General features: G+C 40.4%; 1 protein-coding gene across 1 annotated transcript in view; it reads right to left on the bottom strand.

The window, feature by feature from the left end:
- Positions 1-21,059, bottom strand: part of stk32a (serine/threonine kinase 32A) — a 63,205-nt gene that overhangs the window by 38,235 nt on the left and 3,911 nt on the right. The window contains exons 3-5 of the mRNA XM_023429348.2: positions 17,056-17,111; positions 15,161-15,312; positions 3,050-3,223 (exon numbers count right to left, since the gene is read on the bottom strand). Of these exons, the coding sequence (XP_023285116.1) occupies positions 3,050-3,223; positions 15,161-15,312; positions 17,056-17,111 (382 nt within the window). The remainder of the gene's footprint in view (positions 1-3,049; positions 3,224-15,160; positions 15,313-17,055; positions 17,112-21,059) is intronic.

The raw sequence follows: 21,059 nt of genomic DNA, 5'->3' as shown, positions 1-21,059 counted from the left end.
TCCTGTATTCTCGTTCTGCTGCCTCTTCCCTTACACAACTAGGCACAATTTACTGAAATACCATCCAGTTTATTAGTTGAGGCAGCTATCTCACTCACCATTGGAAGCTTTGTATCTTTTTTTAATTTATTTATTTCTTTGTAGGCCATCTATAAGTTTCAAAGATAATTAACACCCTGCGTTGAGATTAGTGATGACACCAGATCACAGAATAGTAGTAATTAGTTTTAAATTTCTCATACCAACTCCACTGGTTTCCAGTACAATGCACCTTACTGCAATGTAAGAAGTTAGACAGTCATTCCTCTTAGGGACTTTAAAGTTTAACAAAATTTTTTGACTGTTGTAATTAGTGCGTCCGTGTGTGTGACGACTGGTTTGCGTGACTGATTTGTCGTGTTGTGAACTTGTACAGCATGCAATTTGTTCTCAGGTCTCTCTTTCAAAGTAGATGTTTATCTCACTGAGACTTCCTGAATAAGTAAAGCATACATTAACTAATGTGGACATCTTCCCGTCATCCTGAACCAAACGACTGCCAAACATATTCTGTCGTAGTCATGATCAAACTTGTAAATAACATAATTATCCTATCGTCATGTTGCATGCGATTAATGTCATTATCATCATTACTCCCCTCATTATCATCAAAATCCTGAAAGACCAACGGAAGGAGAATGTGCACATCCTGCACATACACACATGTACACAGACATATCCACACACACAAACACACATACACGAACACACGCACATTCTCAGGGCATTAAGTGCACTCACTCGCTGCACCAAAGTCAGCACGTCCACATCTGAGGAAGGAAATTATAAATTCAATTTCCATAGAGATGAGCTGAGAGTTACTTTCAGCTCCTCTTTCTATTTGAAGCTAATGAATGCAGATTGAAAAGATGTTGATTCCGTCTAAACAAACGCCCCCAACACCTGCACATCAAGTGGCAGGTCTGTCCTCTCCAGCACTAAAATAGAAAACATAATTGAAATATTCATATGCCTCTATGGAGTGAGTGAATACGGAAATTAATAATCTATCCCATTTATTTCTCTCCCTCTCTCCTCTGTGGAGGTCTGAGAGCGTGGACAAGAGCAAGTAGTCTACTTTAAGTTAAATGGTGTAATTTGTTATCAGGGGGTGTTGATAAATTAGTGTTCTCCATTGCAGTGACGTCTCCTGTCTCAGTCACAAGAGTGGAGGAGGAGACCTGAGCTGTAGATGGAATTTGGACAGTGCCTCAGAGACTGAAGCAAAGCGCTACTCATGCGCTACTCAGGTCGTCCATGCTAAAAAATGTATGCACTCACAGTACTGTAAGAGTCATTAAAGGCAAAGGCATATACATTATGTTGTGCTTTGGTGGAGTTTCTTTGTCTGAGGTCCGCCTACAAAATGATGCTAATAAATTGCATCAGCAAAAAAAATTTAGTAAGAAATGTAATTCCCTCTGATTGTATTTTTTTATCAACATGAGCAAATGTTTAAAATATTGCTCATCAGGGTATTTCATTGTTATTTCTATATAATTGGTAAATATATCATGCTTAATGTTTTTATGGTTATGTTCAGGAAACCCAAAGCGCTTGTTTTGGCTATATCTTAAAAAAGACAGCTATAAATAAGTGAGTAAGGAAGTGTTGACTTTTTCAAATTTTTAGCCAAAACCACAATCATTGCTCAACCTTACCAACTGGTTTAGTTGGCTCACAACTACTGTAACTTTTCATTTTAAAATCCACCTTCAAGAGCTCACATCGTAAATTCTAATGTGCATTCCCACAGCCCTAATTCCAGTCATTGTGAAAAATAGTGTGGATATTCCTCTTCACAAGACTATTGTGAAAAATATAGAAATGGTTGACTTTCTTTGACAGTAGCTCAACATAGCAACATAAACTTCCAAATGTGAAGACGGGAATTTATCACTGAACGAAAACAGTATTTGTGTTAGAGAAAAGAAACTTAAGAGTATGTGTATGGACATTTTGAGTTTGCACTAACAGGAGAACAGGGGGAACTTGGGAATAAAAGTCTCTGATATGAGCTTGTTTCAAATAAAGGCCTAGTTTTCCTCTACCAATGAGATAAATGAACCCACAATTTGAGAAGCTATGTTAACATCATGGGGGACATTAGACTCAAATCCTGGTCTCTGGAGTTAAAATCCTGTGCTGATGAACTCAGTTTGACTTGTGTGCAATTTAACAATGACACACTTGCTGGGCTGAAAAAACAAAACAAAAACAGCCCTGAATATGTTGCCTCCAAAATGCATTTGGCAAAGCAACTAAGAATATATTTACCGAGACAGGGTAGCTCTAGTTGTTTATCTTATCTCCATCGTCTCATTATGAATGACGTAGATTGTTATGTGTTATGAGTGAGGAAGTCAGTTTTTAACTTTTCTTTCACCCAGTATTATCAATGTATTTTGGCAGCACCAACGGCTGTAACAGGATATCCCAAGCTCTTTGAGTCACACAACAACTTAAAATAATAACATTGGGCTGTAGCCATGTCTCCCTTGGCCTTGCAAGTCTGTGGCTCTGCCATAGCAGCAGATATTTCTGCCTAAAAAGCACTTAACGTGCATTTTACAAATTAGATAAGGCATCGACACAGCAGCATAGACTGAACTGGTGCATTTCATGATGGCCATAATCTGCAGCTCAGGGTAAACTGTTGTGTCAGGTGTGACCTTCATGTCAAGACAGCTTGACCTTTCTGCACAGCGGTGGAGCAGTCGTATTAGAAAATAATATGGAAGTGGACAGCCAAGGAGAAAAGGACACCGGGGGTGCTTGATGCTCAAACTCGGCTGTGGTGGAAAAACAACAAGGATGAGAGACAGAAGGAGGGCACATACTGTAGCAGAAAGAGAATAATGGGGCAGCCAGTCAGAGGCTATTTCTGTCATGTGTTTTGTTTAAAAACAAGACCTTTCCCTGCATTATTAAATTTTATTAAACAAACGGTGATATATTAAACAAAGGAACAAGGGTTCAGAGAAAGGAAATATAAAAAAGGCCGCCTCACCTGTGTATGATGCGCTTGGTGCGGAGGTATCCCAGAGCCAGGGCCAATTCGCAGATGTAGAGTTTGACGGTGTTCTCTGAGAAGTGGACGTTCTGCTGGAGGTGGTAGCGCAGGTCTCCTCCCAGGAGCAAATCCACCACCATAAACATGTCCTCCTCATCCTGGAAGGAATACCTGCAGGGGAAAGGGGGGGGCAGGAGTGAGGAGTGATGTTGAAAGGGATTTAGGGAGGTAGAAGCAAGAGAAAGTCATGCAATCAAGAATGAGACGAAATCAGAAATGAGTGTGGAAATAACAGGGGGGGGGGGGTTGAAGGGGAAGGCAGGTATGGAGATGTGGAAGTCATAGGAGAAGATGAGGGAAATGAAGGGTGAGTAGAAGTAGAGGTTAGGAGGGGAAGAAGCAGAAAGTGACAGCCACAGATAAGAATCACATATTTACCATAAAACAATGTACAAGTAGGGATCCTAAATGATGAGACTAGCACAAAAACCCTCTTTATTTTATAAAGAACCCATATTCCTCTAGCCCATGCTAGAGGAATATGGGTTCTCTATCTAAGCAGATTTTGTTTTTAAATATAACTTTCTGGATCGCTGCAACATTGACAACATTGCAACTTTTATACTCATCAGCAATAAAAAGAGGATGACGAGTGCAAATGAAACTCATGTCAACCTTGAGCTCCTCGGGCAAATCAGCATTTATAAGACAGTATATAAGACCTTAGTACAGAAGGTTTCGACAAGAACAAATGGAACAAAAATCCCCAATCAGTGTTTCAATCCCATGATGTCTGAGAACACAACCACCGGAGCCTCCCAGGGTCTTTGAGGGTTGACGCTGCTCTGCTCTTTAACACTCCTCACAGTCATCACACTCCTTCACTTTGCAGAGGGAGCACCTACATATTGACTGTGTCATGCCTGAGGCAATACTCATTACCATGCCTTCAAGGCTACCAAGCTAAGAAAATTCTTTATTACAGAAGTGGCGATGATACTTAGGCAGGTAGTTCTGACACACAATCTACTGTAAAGGGTGTAAAAACTTTCTTACTTTTATTTCTTTGTCTCTCTTTTTCTTCTATTCATTGTTTTTCATATTCTGTTTATGTCTGATGAAACTATTGTTTTTATTTAAGAACTACAGTAGTAAGGTTTCACATTTAGTATCAGTAATATACAAGGCATTCTTGCTTTCTACAGCAAATATCAAATGAGGACAGTCAACACAGACAACATAATCTCTCCTCTGATTACATCAACAAACAGATTATCCTGGCTTTTTTTTTTTTTTTTTTCTTTTACCTTACATGGAGTGAAGTGCACAGTGTTATTGAGCATGTGTGTGTCTCCTATCCCATCAACATCGGTGCTGTGAAAATCATTATTTATAGCAAAAAAAAAATCTGCACCTGCTCAGCGACACTGTCTGCTCAGATGTCTCCCCTCCCTGCTTCTGTCCCTCTCTAGGGCGAGCAGGTTTTCCATCAAGCTGTTGCCATTTCATTAAAGCAGACCATTACACCTATTAAATATTCCTTATGTCAGTTTGTGGTCTAAAGATTTGGCAGGGGAAAACGGAACTGTCTGTTTAGGTGTCTCCAACAGGGAAAGTGCCAAAGTCGTACAGAATGTCACTTACTTTTTAATGAATTAAATATCATCCGATCTAAGTTATTTTAAATGTTTTCCTTTCTGCTCAATGGTACTTTTAAACGTTGTCTTTTAGCACATACGGTACCAAGCATTTGTTTGCTCATTCATCAGTCATCCATTAGTGTGTGAGGAATTTTCTGTGGGGAATGCAACTTGTGGTCATCCATTTATTCATCCATCAATCAAGCACTGGCATGACCGGAAAGCCTGTATCAGCATACAGCCCACTATGTCACCATTTAAGAAGCTGTTGCACAAATCATCACTGATTTTACAAGCCGAGCTTCCTGCTGGGGCCATGCTTTTAGTCCCCCCATCCTTTCTAAATGACGAGCTAATTAGTTTCTCCCCCACAAGAAACTAATTTATGCAAAAATATTATGAAAAAAATTGCACCAGCCAACATTTCCTGGCTCGCCTAAAGCGCTGCTCTGTGTACTGTTTGCAACACAACGTCCTACATGTGCAAATTCAGATCTTCCGTAAATTTGGAGAACGCTGCCGCCCTTCTTAAGTCCTTCAAGATGTTCCTGAGCTAAAACAAACAGGCTAGAATTTCATTGAACACTTCCGAGAGGTTTCATTGTCGACTAGGGGTTTCTACCGGCAGATATTTGCCAGGACCATCCATCTTGGCTGAGACTCAGTGCTCAATGACCGAGGGTAGTTTTTTGCCACGTTGGTGAACCCCCCTCCTCGGGGCCCTTCTCCAATAAACTGGAGTTGGTGCTTTTCTGCGCTGGATGGATGGGGATTGATTGAGCTGACTCCAAACTGTCTGCTAAGGCTCAGATAATGCTGAGACCACTTAATATCTGATTGGAAAGACTATCTGCGAGATGCCCGTCCTGAAGATGCTCGCACATTTGCCAAAGTCACAAAGAGCCGCATGAAGATACCCTCGCATATACACACACTCAGTACAGTATATAGTTCTCCTTCCTTCTCAGCTTCATGTTTCTGTTAAAACACGCATGCATCATTAAGTATTATTATGTGCCGTTATAAAATAACTTCCTCATTCATAACACTGACAGAAATCTCATCACAGCGCATCAAAAAACAATTCTCTACTAATGAATCTCAGTTTTAAAGAAAAAAAAAGAAAGATATGAGAAGAGGTTAATATGTCGTTCTGCAGTTTTTAAATAGCACAGCTGAAGGAAGTGAAGAAAGGGTTTGAAATCAGTGAGCTGTTCCTGAATGTAAATACAACAGTTTGTCATTTTAGTTTAGTTTAGAAGAAGAAAGAAAGTAAATAATGTAGAAATTGAAAAAAAAATGTATGAAATAAATTTCTGTTGATCTAACGTATTGAAAAAAGCTACCCCACTCTATATGTGTATCAGTGTGTTTGTGTATATACGCTAAATATGTGCATGTGTGTATGTGTGCAAGCTTGTTTGTATGTGTGTGTATATTATAGATATATCTGTATATGCATCCATGTGCTTCAGTAACATTACTTATTGTGAGGACTGAAAAGTGTTTGAAATTTCCAAATTTTTATATTAGGTTTAACAAGCTATGGCTGCAGCCTACACGCCTTATTGGTCTTCTTCTGTTCAGTCCAAATGACAGACACCTTTTGTTAATGTTATATGTGGACTCTAATCAATCCTGTATTTTTTAAAGCATCTATGACAATCTATGACACATCTATGAGTTATATCCTCAGGAAGAAGGAGACAAAATTATACTTAAAAGAAACGCATTCTGAAAAGAGTGGACTTCTACTGGGAGTCTACAAAGACTCTGGAAGATATCAAAGTTCCAGCTGCTGCTGTTAGATGTAAGGCAGTGATAACTGAAGCAACAGAGTGGATCAATGAGTGTGTGTGCGTGCATGCGTGCGTGCGTGTGAATATGAGAGAGAGAGAGAGAGTGTTGGAAAATGATATGACACATGAGTCTGGCACAGAGAGAGGGGAAGCACAGATCAAACAGGCGTCATATTAACATCACATTCTCTTAAATATCAAAGCGATGCTTCACTTTGATACAGGATTTGTAGTTTTTGGGACCGACACAAATCTCTTTCACAGGTGGTCAAAAGATTTCTGCATAATTATCCACAGCGCTCCTGCTCTGCTTCCATGTACCCGTGTAAACTAATCAATCACAAATGGAGACTTGTTATTAGTTTATAGAAATATTGTCAAGAGAGGGAAACATGGTACTGGAAATAAACATTCATCAAGTGCAATATTGTGAGACCAAGCATGCAAAAAGGTGGACGTTTAAAAAAAAAAAAAAAAAAAAAAAAAGCAAAGCTGAAATGTGTGAAATATTCATGATCCAAACTGTGATAACCGAGGCTAAAAACAAGGCTAGCTGAAAACTATAAACCAAGGCAAGGAAAACAAGCTTTTCAGCGGTTTGAAGTGTGAGCTAGACAGCAGTCTGTGTTTGCTGGATGGACTCCATCTTACCACCAAACTATCAATCATTTGATTTAAGTGTCTGTTGCTCATTCTCTCTCCCTCTCTTTACAGGCCTCTCTCTCTCTCTCTCTCTCTCTCTCTCTCTCCATACACACACACACACACCCATACACCTAGAATGTAAATACCTCTAACCCAGCAGAGTTAGTTAAGGTGGTAAAGTGGCTGCTGTCACAAGCATTTAGGAGACACAACCTGGACCTTTAATTGCTCTTTTTCCTGGCAGAGAAACATTGGCTTTTTCCAGGGAAACAGCAGTTTACGTATTTATTTATTTAATTGTTTTTGTATATAATCTATACAATGAGACAATTCCTTCTGGTGTTGTGGGTCCATTGGATTTTTCTAGACTTTAATCTCCAATTTCATTAACTACTAATTTTGATTAGGTACTCATACTTATTAACTATTTAATATGTCATTATTTATTTTTTCATTTTAATGTCCCAAGCTGATCCTGGAATATTTCAGTGGACTGGTTTTGATACTCAATATTAAAGGACTCAGATTGAGATTGGGGCCAAAAAAAAAACTTGATTTACTTACTGCAAGCGTTACCTTTAATTTCTTTCAATTTAGTGTGTTGAAAAAAGCCAAAGTAGATATGTATATACAAATGCAGTGTATTATTACTTAAACATACATAGCTACTGGATGACTTTTCACATCCTGGATGAGGAGCTTGGATTAAGTGTTAAAGACGGACACTAAGTCCAAGTCAATTGATAGTACACTTGGGACCTCCACTGTGAAACCAGTTTAATCGAGTAGAAAACTAGCTCTCATGCTTGGCTGCGGCTCCCATGTTTTCTGTCCCACAAGTCTTCACAAAGCCAAGGTGGTACTAACAGCAATCTCTCACGTGGTCGGTCAGGAACAAAGCTGCCATAAAGAGGGCCGACAGCCTGGTGTGGTTGTGCACACAGGGAGGCACAGTACAGTACACTGATTAGTAAAAGGCTCAGACACACTTACTGCCATCCAGCAGCCAGTTGTATGAGCTTGGCACCTTTTACTTTAAAATGAAAACCTTGTTTTATAAGTCTTAATAAAGTCCCAAATATAACATACAGTACATACTCTTAGATATAGGCCTACACACACGCAAGCAGGCATGTCCACTAGTAAAAACACACATATGCTATACAGTATTTTTTTTTTGTTTGCTGTTTCAGCACTTGATTATCTGCATAAGCTCAAATTATTGCACTTAATAATAATTTCTTGTGCTACACATACAGTGTTAGCTGCAAATCAACAGCATCCCTCTGGGGCTGGCTGACCTGGTGCTAATTGAGCTTTCTATTTTATGCTCTTTCAGCAATATCTCCACAATACTTACAGTGTAAATTGGTCTCCTATGACAATAAAAGCCCCCCCCACCCCCTCCCTCTCGCTGAAATGGTGACATGGTACTTGGAGAGTGCTTGAATATGAATGAAGTCTCCTCTGGCCACCTGCCACTGCTGTCAAAATGAATTAGAAATGGTACTCATTAAGTTGTTTGTCACAGGTATGCTCTGGGTCATAAAAGTTACCCATGTTACCATTAATGGGACTGGGTATATGACTAATATGATTAAAAAGAGCCTGTTTTTCACGTTGAAGCTGAACATTGGCTTTTATACTTTTATGTTTGAAAATGTGACTGAAAATGATCTTTTGCAATTATTTGAGAACTCGCCTCCTGAGTAATATGTTTTTTAACAAGGAAAAAAGAAAAAAAAGAAAGAAAGAAGTGAGGGGGAAAATAGTGGCATCACAGCCGAGCAGCTGTGACCAAGTGATCCAATTTGCACTTTGTCGGTTTTACTCTCTTCTCCTTGAACACATAATAAGTAAGTATAAAGAATTAACAATTGACACCCAAATTAGCGGCATATGACGGCACACTAGTTTTCACGGCTGCAATATGGACATTTGCATCAAAAATAAATAAAAGCTTTTGTGAGGATTTTATGGGCTGTTTTACATTATACATCACTTTCTGTGACCTTTATAACTAATAAATAACAGGAACTTCATAACAGTAGCAAAAAATAATGATAGCGCTAAATTGTTGACTATCTCTGTTTGTATCTAGCAGCTCCTTGTTGCCTCGGCCAGCATTTTTGGTTGAAAGTAGAGAGCAGCATTCAGACTGCAGATTAGCACCTGTACATTGAAGTGGTGCAGACTTTTCTTCCTGGCATCAAGCCTTCGTTTCTCCAGCTTCCACGTGTTCTCTCCTGTTGTTTCTCTTTTTCCCCCATTCCTCCATCTCTCTCCCTCTATCTCTATCTCTCCGTCTCTCATTCTTTTGGTGTCTGTCTATGCTCCGATTCACATGCATTTCAATGTGACCTCTTGGTGGCCTCCAGGCAGTCAGTCTGATGGGAGAGCATCCTGCATGGAGCTTTTAGAGGCAGAGGCACCCCAGGCCACTCCAGTAATGGAAGTCTCCAGAAAGCACGGTGGGTAATGGTAACGTGTCCGTACTTCCTTTCCTTCTTTCAAAAAAAGTAACCGTTATGACATGTGACGCCACACAGTTAAGCAGAAAAATACTTAAGGACTGTAATTTCCAAATTATGTTAGATTTCATTTTTTTACTGAAGGAAAAAAACGCATATAATTCCTGTTTGAAAGAGATTATGGCCCCTAAATCAAACAGGACAGCTCCTCAGACTGCAGTGTTCAGCGAAAAATTCACAATTTTTAATTACATTACAGTATATGCTTAAATAAACACTTCTTTTTATGAAAGTAATGGTAATATTGGCAATGTTCCTGGATGTATACCTTCTCTGAAATGAGAATATCACTTGCACCAGATCATGACTGGACTCCTTCGTGAGGACTTTTTTCTTTTACTCGCAATAACCCATCTTCTGTTACCTGAACATCTTTTATGAGGTAAATGAACGAAACCTCTTCATTCTAAACTGTCGAGTAATTTTTATTAATTACCATTTTTCTATTGAATGCCCATGACATAAAAACCACGTTAGTGAACCTCAGTAATAAAATAGTCAATCAAGACTTTGTTGTTTAGCTCAAGATGTTGCAATTACAGTGATTAGACATACACACACACACACACACACACCATCTGACGAAGGCCCCTTGCTGAAACGCACACAGCCGGCCAACCGTTCAGACTGTGACGTGTTGGATCGATGCCGACAGCCTTCTGACCTCCCTTCCACCCCATCTCCAAACACCTCCCTTTGACTGACAGCTCCCATCAGTCTGTGTCTAATACTCCCTGGGCACACATGCCGGGAGGCACTCATGCAAAAAAACATGCACACATCCCTTACAAAAAAAGCACAAGGGAATTGAATATACTCGCATATTAAATACGACACTAAAATTCCACTTACAGTTTGTGAGTGAAGTGATGTCGAAGTCTTATTTAAGTAATCCGGGGGAACGTAAACTACTTTTTGCTTTTACTGTTAAAGGTCTTTCGACTTAGATTTTTAACATTAAGGCTCAGTAACAGTACTGGATTAGGATATTTTCTTATTTTTACCACCCCTGAGTTTATAGTCTTCCATTTCACCAGGTCACCTTGACATCAGGCCAAATACTTGACATGTTGCTTTCTAGTGTTCTGCAATGCCTGCAGTGATAATGAGGACGTGCACAGTTTGCAGATAAACAAGGATATAGTTTGTACCTTAGGTACAAGCAGATCTTGCTATTTCTTACTTTTATTATTATATTATCGGGCTCTTCAATGAAGCTTGTCTTGGCTCCCTCCATTCATTCATTCATGTAGCTTATACCTAAGCAGACTGTATACAATACATCATATCTGGTATGTATGCTATATATGCTTGGGTAATACTTGTCATTGCCTTTTTGGGCCATTACGTCACCACTGTTTGGTTTTCTAAAAGAAGTAAATGCGCATGAATGGTGTATTGTTCTGCATAGAAATGAAATGCATTAGTAAGATTACATAATAACAAAAACATTTCCCTGAAGCAAGTGAAGCTTTTACTCCACAAGGTTTGAGACTTTTGTTAATGTACTTCCTCTTTTCCTTTGACAGTTACGCAATGTTTTTATATTTACAATACCGTGTTGCATCATACATTTGTCATTGAGGTTAGACATTGGAGATGTCATTGGATGAACTGTCCAATAGACTTTGATAAAAGTTGTGAAATCTTAATCACACAGTTAAACAAAGTTGGCATAAAAAAAAATAATGAAGATTTGTGATGGTATAATTCCTTAAAGTGGAAAAACATTTCAACCAAATGAATGTCGGTTTTGAATCTTCTCAAGTCCCGAAGCTTTTGAGTGAATCCTTGTCTAAGGTTCGCTTTTAGCTTGGTGTCTATCACTCTGTCTCCCTCCCTGCTGGGTAGAGTTTCCACGGTAACTGTGGTTGTTCCATCGTCCACCGTTTCCAATGCGTGGGGAACGCTACCGATAGCTACCAGGGAAAACAAAAGCGCTATTGTCTTCCTGTTGTAGTTGCACAATGACAGATGCACTTTCTTTCCGCTGTAAATTGAGCCGTCATTCTCCCAGGAGATTTCCTAGTCTATAATCGACTTAATCATCTCTTCACAGGTGTCATTGCTTGTGTCGTGGTGGTGGGTGGAGTGAATGAATACAATACAAAATCTTTACTTAATATGGTGGTTCTTTGATTATGTCAACAACAGGCAGCTGGATCACAAATAGCTCCTGTGCGGTTGCGCTACGTCGAACAGTGGCTGCCCATCGTGATGTTGGCTGGCTAGTTTCACTTGAGTGAATGAACGATGAACGAAAATTTGAGACTCAAACATTTAGTGAAAGTTGAAAAGCTGTTCTTCAATCCAGTTTGCATTGAAATGCATGTTAAAATGAGGTGTCCCTATATATCTTCACTTTTCCTTGCAAGATTATCCTAGTGGAGCCCAGTGACGTTTGCATACAAGTATCAATTTTTCACTGACAAGGACGAAAATGAAAAGACTGCATCAATCAAAGCTCAAATTTGGGAAAGAAAGAGATACGGGACAAGATGAGGAGACCACTGGCCCACTGATAGCCCAGTGATTTGTGATAGCTAACCCCAAATGGTTGGTTTACAAGCTGGTATCTGTGTCACATTTGTGTTTCCGGTAACGTTGAATTACTCGCCCAAGGATATTCGGCAGTTTGTCAAGACATGTAGTTGGTGTGATGTTAGTTATCGTAGCAGAAGAGTCGGTCAGTATCTCTGTGTGGAACTGGTGTGCTGGTAATAGGAAACCACCTCCTCCTCTCTGCGCATTCGCCTCACAGCAGCAGAAACTGTAGCCGCAGTTTGCTGTCTCATTGTTTGTATTTGTCCTTACTACGTGCAAAGGGTTTTACATCCATGAAAACCTGAAAACGCAAGTTCGCTAGCACAGTGTTTTCATTGGGTTGGATGCACATTTACAAATGCTGTGGCAGGTAACGTTGCCGTCCTTGATTTGTATTTTATGTTTTGTTTTACTTCAGCTATGAGAGAGAGTATCCACAATGCCATTGTGTCGTTGCCCTGGTGATGCACATCCATGAATTTGGTGGGGGCGGAGCTTTTGAAGGAATCACTGAAGGGAGGGGTGTATTTGTTTTGCTGTCGAGTTCAAATATTAACAGTCTTTCTCCAGGATCACTTGCTCCGCCTTGTAATAGGCAGCAAGAGTGAAAGCTGAATACAGCTGCATCTGAAGCTGGCTGCCATCCTCCCTTCCGCTCTGTCTGTCTCTGAAACAGTGTGAGTGGATGCCTGGCTTTTGTGTCAAAGCTGTGCAGTGCCAATAAGGGCTCCCCTTACACAGTGCAGGCACAACGGGCTGCCCTGCCAGTGCTGGCACATCAATAAACTGACCGTACCACAGACTTAACGCCAGAGTTTAAGATTCTCCAAAATCCGAATCCCATATTATACATAAGAGTATGAGTGGAAGGAAAATAACTTGTTAAGCTCATACGTTTTTTTGTTTTGCTCCTGTCTTCTGAGTGGATTGTTGCTAGGCTGCACACTGTGCTCAGACAGACACCTGAGGTCATGACCAGTAGCAAGTGCGCTGACAGCGGGAGGAGAGAAAAGCAAAGTGAAGCAGGTGGAGGAGAATGAAGAGGAGGGAGAGAGGTGAGACAAGATGAAGAAGAGGTGAGTGAAAAGAGGACAGAGGAAGAGGAGGAAGAGAGGACAGGCCAGGGGACAGAAGGAAAATAAAGCCTGGTTTTTCTGCATGTAGTTTTCTGCAGTGCGGTTCATAAGCCTGCAGGTAATCACTCCCCGTCTCTGACCTTGAGCGCTTACCTCAGGACAATCATAACTTACGCCAACTCAACACAGCGAGAGAGACAGAGAGAGAGAGAGAGAGTGGGCGAGTGGGCACAGCGCTGACCCAAGCACATCTCTAGAGGAAATCACCCCCCACCCAGGGGGGGTTTACGCTGCCAAAAGCATTAACTTCCAACCTTCTTTTTTTTGTCCAACACAGCAAGCAATCAAGCAGGAAAGCAAGCACTGGCATTGTTTGTCTGATGAGTCTGTATGCTTCACTTCTCTCTATTCTTCCCTTGTTTTCCTTCTCTACCTCCTCTTTCTACACACTATTCTCCCTTTTCCTGTGCCTTGCCGTCCTTTCCTATCCTCTCCTCTTTTTAATGTGCTTCTGTCTCTCTATCTTATTCATTCCCAGCGTGTGTGGATTTAGTTTTGTTTCCCTCAAATTAGTAATTAAAAGGCAGTTACTGATTCTGCCAGTCGTGCCTTCATCAATATGTAGAATTGAAATTGAAGAAAAGGGAAGAAGGTGAGAGGGATAGAAAAGTGGGACAGATGACAAAGGGTAGAGGAGTTTAAATAAAAACAAAAAAATGCTTTACGAACATTGCTGCCACAAGTCAAATTATCTCATTTAATTGTTCAGATGTTTTTATAGGATGCTGCCTTACTCAAAAAAGGAAACCAAATCTGTAAATGAAAATGAGGAATAATACATAATGCAATAAATAAAAAAATACATATGCTTTTATTTTTTAAAAAGTGGACTGCAGGGACTGTGGCTGTTATTCTTCGTCTTTGGAGAGACATCCTTTCCTCTCTGCTGTTCTGCTTGACAGAAAAGCAGGGAGGCTTCCTCTTAAACATTGCAGAGTGGGAGTTCTTATCAAGAATTAATGATGCCTTTCAGACGGGAAGTTAACCAGCCATACTTATCAGCCATCTCAAAAGTACGATTCCTGGTGCTCAATAAGCTTGGGTTCACAAATTATGATGAATGAGTTACTTAAGAGTACCTGATGAGTCATCTTAGTTTAGCTCACAGTTTGATTCAGCTTGTTCAGTGTTGGTGAAAAGACTTCCTCAAGCCCCAAATGTAGTGAGGCAAACAAGAAACTACCAAGAGAGTTGTGTCCATAAAAGTGGAGTTTGGATCAGTGAGCAAACTACATTTTCCTTTTAGCAACTTCAAAGGGTGAGATGATGTGGATGGGGACTTGGGAGTGGTCAACACCTTTCTGCATGCGTCTGCAGACTCAATCCAACACTGAGTGAAAGGCTATTTATTTTAAAGGGGCGCTGCCCTTTTTGTGTGTCTGTACAGTCACTGATTTAATGGACGGGATTCAATCACCATAAGAATCAAATAGGTGACACAGAGTGCACTGCAAAACCATTCAAATGGCTGTTATGTCTGATGGTAATAACCAGTGTGAGGCACAAGCCTTTGTGGGGATGACTTGCTGAAGTGGAAATCATTCATAGTGTGCTTAAGATTTTACACAGCAGCTTTTTATTAAAATATTTAATGAATGGATGAGTATACTTTGTCAAAGCCACTCAGTGTTACGTTTGTAGCACTCTGACTTTGAATTCAACAAGTAGAAAAAGTAATTTCCTAAGCTCTCTTTAAGAAATAACCCATGGTTATCTGCTCCGTCATTCACAGGAAACTTTACAGACCTGATTCATACCTCGAGATATACAACCACACATTCAAACGCTCATTCGCTAAATCGTGGTGGCTTACCAGAAGTTGACCAGGAATGGATGTTCGAGGTTCTGCATGATCTGCAGCTCTTTCAGGACATTCCTCACTTCGTTCCGCTCCACGCATTTTAGCTTGTTCATGTACTTCATGGCGTACATCTTCTTAGTGTCCTTCTTCTGCACAATGCAGACCTGATAAGATTGCATAAGGGATAAGAAATACCTTCATTGCTGTGGTCAAAAGAACCTGAATATTTTGTTGGTGTTCTACTTGTGTATCTCTTACATTTCAGTACCTTCAAGGCAGTAAAAAGAATGAGTCATATATTGCTTTCTGCAAACACATCATCCATATAAATGGTGATCATTACCAGTATGATACACATCATGCTCAATTATGATCATGATATGATATGTTTTCTCATATAATAATAATTCTGTCTGTATAAAGCGCTTTTCAAGCATGGAGCACATGTTATCATTGATTAATAATGTTGCACGACACAGAAAAACCCCTTAGCCCCCTTTGCTAATTAGTTTACTTTTAAAAATGTGTTTGATGTATAATGTTACCAGGTTTCATAAAATAGAATTCTGATAATCTGTTTGACAACATTGAAAACTGGTGTAGTTTAATTCCATCATTCACCCCTGTTTGTCCAAAACGCTATAATCGCGTGTGACACATGGAGACATGGTGTGCGTGCAACATCGCTGCAATAACCAGCAATGTTGTCCATCGAACAAGGTCGAAAAGGTCGGCAGGAAACTTCAGGATTTCTCTTTAATCTCTGTGATCACGAGTTTAATCCTCTCTTAAGACGTTTTAACTTTTCACGACAGTAACAGTGCGTGTTTGAGATCGGGAGACATCATTAGCGTTAGCATTCATTAGATTTCCTAGTGCATGTCAGTAGGGAATATAGATTTTTTTTTTTTTTCAAAATTGCATAAGAACGCCGGGACGCTTGGAATGCTTACACCAGTAGGGGGAAAAAAGAGAGAGGAGCATGAGTGTGATGTGACGCAGCAAAAAAGCAGAATGAAACACCTGGTGCAATCTGAGTAGCTGTCATTGCGTGTGTACATCATACCGTGCATAATTAGCCCCTTTTGACAATGTGTCTGAGAATAGTGTCTATTTTCAATATGCAGCAGTGTAATACCCCATATTTATTTGTAGTCTACTTGTCTGTGCTACGAGCGTCAATAAGCCAGTGATTACTGCTATCTAAGAGAGTGATCTGTGGACCAGCTGGCACAGTTAATCAGCCAAACCCTGATCGCATCACTCCTCCCATTGAACAGCTTGCCATCTACTGTGATTAGACTGCTTATCTGTTGTTGGACAGAGTATTGATGCTGCGTGGGTCTGTTTTGTGTGTGTACGCATGTGCACGTGAGTGTGCATGTGCGTCGCTATATGTTCTTACATGTACTCGTAAGTGCTGATGTGAATTGCTCTTCACTCTATGGCTTAACGGCAAGAGGAAACATGACTGCTGCCACCTCAGATTTGTTTTCCACCGAGCTGCTGGTTGGTGTCGAGCAAATTAAACCTGAAGGCTTTCACTAGACTGTGTATGATAATATTGTACTGACAGAGAGGGGGCTGGTATTTTATTTGTAACATGCGCCTTACGATAAAAGGCCTCTGCAAGGAAATCGAAGGGGATCATGCGGAGCTGGAACAAATAGTCGAAAATCAGTTAATCGTTTAAGTCATTAATTCAAGCAGAAATGCTTGAGTATCCCTGCTTCCTGCATCTACGTTGTGAGGATTGTCTATTCATTATCTAATGTGATAGTAAACTGAATGTCTTCCCGTTATGGTGTGTTGGTCCCACAAAACAAGTCATTCGATGATGTCACCTTGGGCTTTGGGAAGTCGTGAAAATAAGCAAACAGAAAACACTTTGAAAAACATGGACTTACTTTTCCAAAGCTTCCTTTTCCTATTGCCCTCAAGATCTGGAAGTGGTCGAAATTGACTGTGGGAAAGAGAAGAAGAAAATCTCTTTAAAATCGTATGAAATACAAAACAAAGTTAAACCTGAAAACCAAAATGCTTTTGTTTTTCCATTTAAAATGAAGAGAATCATTTCTCCCCAGCCATTTAAAATGAGGTAAAACTACTTTTCAGGATCAACAGTAGATACTCGCGTGTTACATTTACTGTAGCTTGAACATTGAAAGTTATGGATTACACCTTTAACTACTCCAACTTTACATGCTTGCTTCTGTCTTCAGTTCATTGAATCATTATTAATGGAAAGAGATGAATGTTTAGTATGAGAACACTAGTACAGTAGGTTCACTGTGAGCTTTGCTTTGAGCTCCTCTGAACAATGTGACAGTCAAGCTGAAGCAGATGGAGGTCTCCAGGGCAACCACAGGTCACTGACATTATATAGCACAGAATTCAAATAAGGCCTCAGCACAAAGACGTCTTTTATGAGCATGGCATGTTTTTTTTGTTTTTTTTCCTCTAAACAAAAGACATATTTTTAGCCGTCTTTCTTGCCGCTTGGTATCCTCCCCAGCCTTTGTATCACACTCTCCTCTGCACACTTGTTCTCACCCTCTTGCTGTCTCACACACACAAACACACACACACACACACACACACACACACACACACACACACACACACACACACACACACAACCTAAACCAGAGCAGAGAACTCCCTATCTCCCTCTCCATCTATCAGCAACATTTATCGCCGATTGAAACCGGATGGGGCTGTGTGTTTCTCGCTGCCATGACGACCAGGACAGAAGGTTTTCCCTCTCTGCCGTTTCCCCCGAGGATGGAACAGCTGCTGCCCAGTCCCCGCGCTCATCTCATCTGACCACACTCGTGTATATTCACAAAGCATTCAGTCTCTCTCAAAAAAAATAAACAAATAGAGTGCTGACTTAAAGCATCACCTGCCTCTCTTGCAACAGTACAGCTTGCGCGCGCGCACACACACACACGCGCGCGCACATGCACATTCTGCCTTGCAGTCACTAGATCTATTGGATGTGACAGTTAATGTTATGCTCTGTTAGTCACGTACCACTGGCACTTCCTCCTCTCACACTATCTGTGTTGGAGTGTTTACACAACCTAGTCTGATAGTGTCCATATGAAGCCCGCTTTATAATGCACACGCACACGCACACACACACATACACAGACTAAAAGATGCCAGCGTATATACTCAACATACACACACTAAATATAAACATGGTCATTTTCCTGCTGAGCTACTTGTAGATTCGGCTCTGATCAGCTTTTCAGAGAGGCGGCTGTGGTTGTGGATGACGGGGGCAGAGCTCTGATCAGAGAGAGAGAGACAGTCATACAAACGAAAAGAGGCAGATAAAGCGAGAGACACAGAAAGGGGGGGGGGGGGGGGGGGGGGGGGGGGGAGACAGAGATTGTCGTATTTTACCAGCAGAACTTTGAATGGTTTAATGTGCTTGATGAAATGATGGACATACCAGTAACAGAGCGTGTAATGATCGAAATCTTTAGACGAGTGGAATTGACACATTGACAGCCTCTCCGTGGCTAAGTGAGGAACTCATCTGCTGGTCAATTTGAATTTGACTGACACATGCTAATCAGTTTGGATTGAAGTTAATTGCGGCTGTTCAGGCTGAGTCTCTCGCGCTCTCTGTGTAGCTGTACTGTACTGTACGTCTTTGCCTCTCTTTCTCTATCTGCCAGAAGTTGTCTTCATCCACACTAAGTTGACTAAATTTTAACAAACATATTTTTCCCCCTTCATTTACCCTCAGCACTCATATACTCCAAAATGGTGAAACAGGTTGTTCTATTTTTACTATGGGTGCGCAGTCATGCATTTTGGGCTGTGTGTGTGGATGTTCGCAAAGATGTTCACATTTGCCTTTGCAATCAAGGGCAGATGACAAATTTGACTTCATGCAGGACCCACACAGCTTAATCAGACAGAGCTTAGAAGTTGAGCATCAGATGGTGTTTTTGCTCCGTAAATTGGATAAACCAGAAAACACCAGCTGCACGTTTTCATCTGGAAGAGAAAAACTTGGGCTTCAGAAAAATGATTTCAGCCCCACTCCCACTGGTTCCTACCAAAGATCTTTTAAAAACAGGTCAAACAATATATAGTTACATTCTTTTAAAAACGCTAATTAATTTCCTAAAACAGCTGGGCACTGTAGTTTTTTTTTTTTTTGCAAACATAAGGAAATAGCGTATTTGCTGGGGACTATTTTCAGCAGTGGATTAATACCCATTTGCTCTTATGGGAATTTACAGCAGCAGGAGAGAGAATGTGAGATTTGAAACGAAGTGCATAGTAATGACAGAACTGTACTGTACTGAAAAGCTGCAACAGTGTGATGCAACAGTGATTTGTTTGGCCTCACAGAAAATACTCTTCAGTGTGATCAGTTCACTGTTGGTCTTTTCGTGGGATTTGTTGAAAGTAAGAAAACATAGAATATTGTTTACATGCAGATAAAGCTGATCTTATATGAGCCGATATTATCAATAAACTGTGTGCCTCTTTATGGCCGTATAACAAATCACTTTTTTTTTCTTTTTTTTTTTTTTTTATAGTTGCTCAGTTGTCAGATGACAGAAACAGAACAATACATAAATGAGAACATCTGAATCCTGATTTTGGCTGCATTAAAACGCAGTAGAGGTGATCACAGAGCAGGAAGGAGTTCAACCAGCAGAGATGCAACAGAGCAAACAAAGTAAGTCTGTTTCACCTCTCAACAGCTGTTGGCTGTGATGCACACTTTCATTGTTCAGTGAATGTGACATATCCAAAAATTAGCCAGCTCAGTGTGGATGTACCATCTCTGCCCCCCCCCCCCGGGTTCTCTCTCTCTTCCTCCCTCTCCCTCCTCACACAGAAGCCTGTAAATCACTTAAGGACCCACCAACGTGGGAACATCAGCGCTCACACAGTTGCTCTGACAACTGAAACAGAGCCCATGGGTCCCTGTGCCACTGCCGTGTGAATAAAGTATGATCAGCAGTAAACGGGGCACGTCCATTAACCAGAGTCTCCCAGTTACACAAAGTGGAAAATGTATGCGGCACATAAGGGACACGCATCATTCTCTGAGGAGATAAACATGTCTTGACAGAGTTCACCTTCATGCACACACCTCTCTGTAAATCAACTAATACGGGTTGAGTATGAACTGTAAAACATGCATCTGTCTCCGCACTGATGCCGGCTAAGAAAACAGTCTGAGAATGTATTCTCCAAATAAATTCTCATTCTTAGAAATTAGAAAAATTAAATATGCATGCAATTATTTGGAAAATTAATCACAATTTTTTTTTCACCCGCTTTAGATGAATTTAGATAAATTTATGTCTCAGTTGTTTTTTATCTATAGCGTGCAACAGTTTGTCCTCTGACAAACATCACAGAAGAAGAAAGAATAGAAATTGAATTGAATTGAATAGAACTGGCTTCCCGGCACATGATTCGGCAGGCGCCGTGACTTGAATGCAAAAAAAAAAGTATTTCCATTTCAATATTATTTTTTAATTTTCCAAACATTGCTTTGTTGAATAGTGTGAAAAACCACCTCATGCAAGCGTATACATTGTTTTTCCGTTTTTTAAGTTTGCAATTTCAAATTGCGCATTAAGCTGGTTAATGGAAATGCACCAACTGTGTGTCGTAGTGAAAAGGTTGAATCCTGCAGAAAAGCCATGTTGCTTTGGCAATTGAGATACTCTGTGTATAAAATATGTTCGAGAGAGAAATATTTTGCAAGTCTGGCCTGATGGTGGCGCTATACTGTTCGACCGCAATGGAATCTGAAAATGAAAAGGGATCTGTGAACATTTAAAATGTTCTTCATAACTTCACCCCCAACTATATTTACAACTCTTGGTTTTCAGCTGCACAGCAACTACGGATGAAAAGTACA

This window comes from Seriola lalandi, unplaced genomic scaffold (genome assembly GCF_002814215.2).
Source record: "Seriola lalandi dorsalis isolate HSWRI2012SDOR001 ecotype SW California unplaced genomic scaffold, Sedor1 jcf7180002054893, whole genome shotgun sequence".
Lineage (NCBI taxonomy): Eukaryota > Metazoa > Chordata > Actinopteri > Carangiformes > Carangidae > Seriola > Seriola lalandi.
Note: the sequence above shows the minus strand (reverse complement) of the source record. Positions and strands in the feature narration are given on the sequence as shown.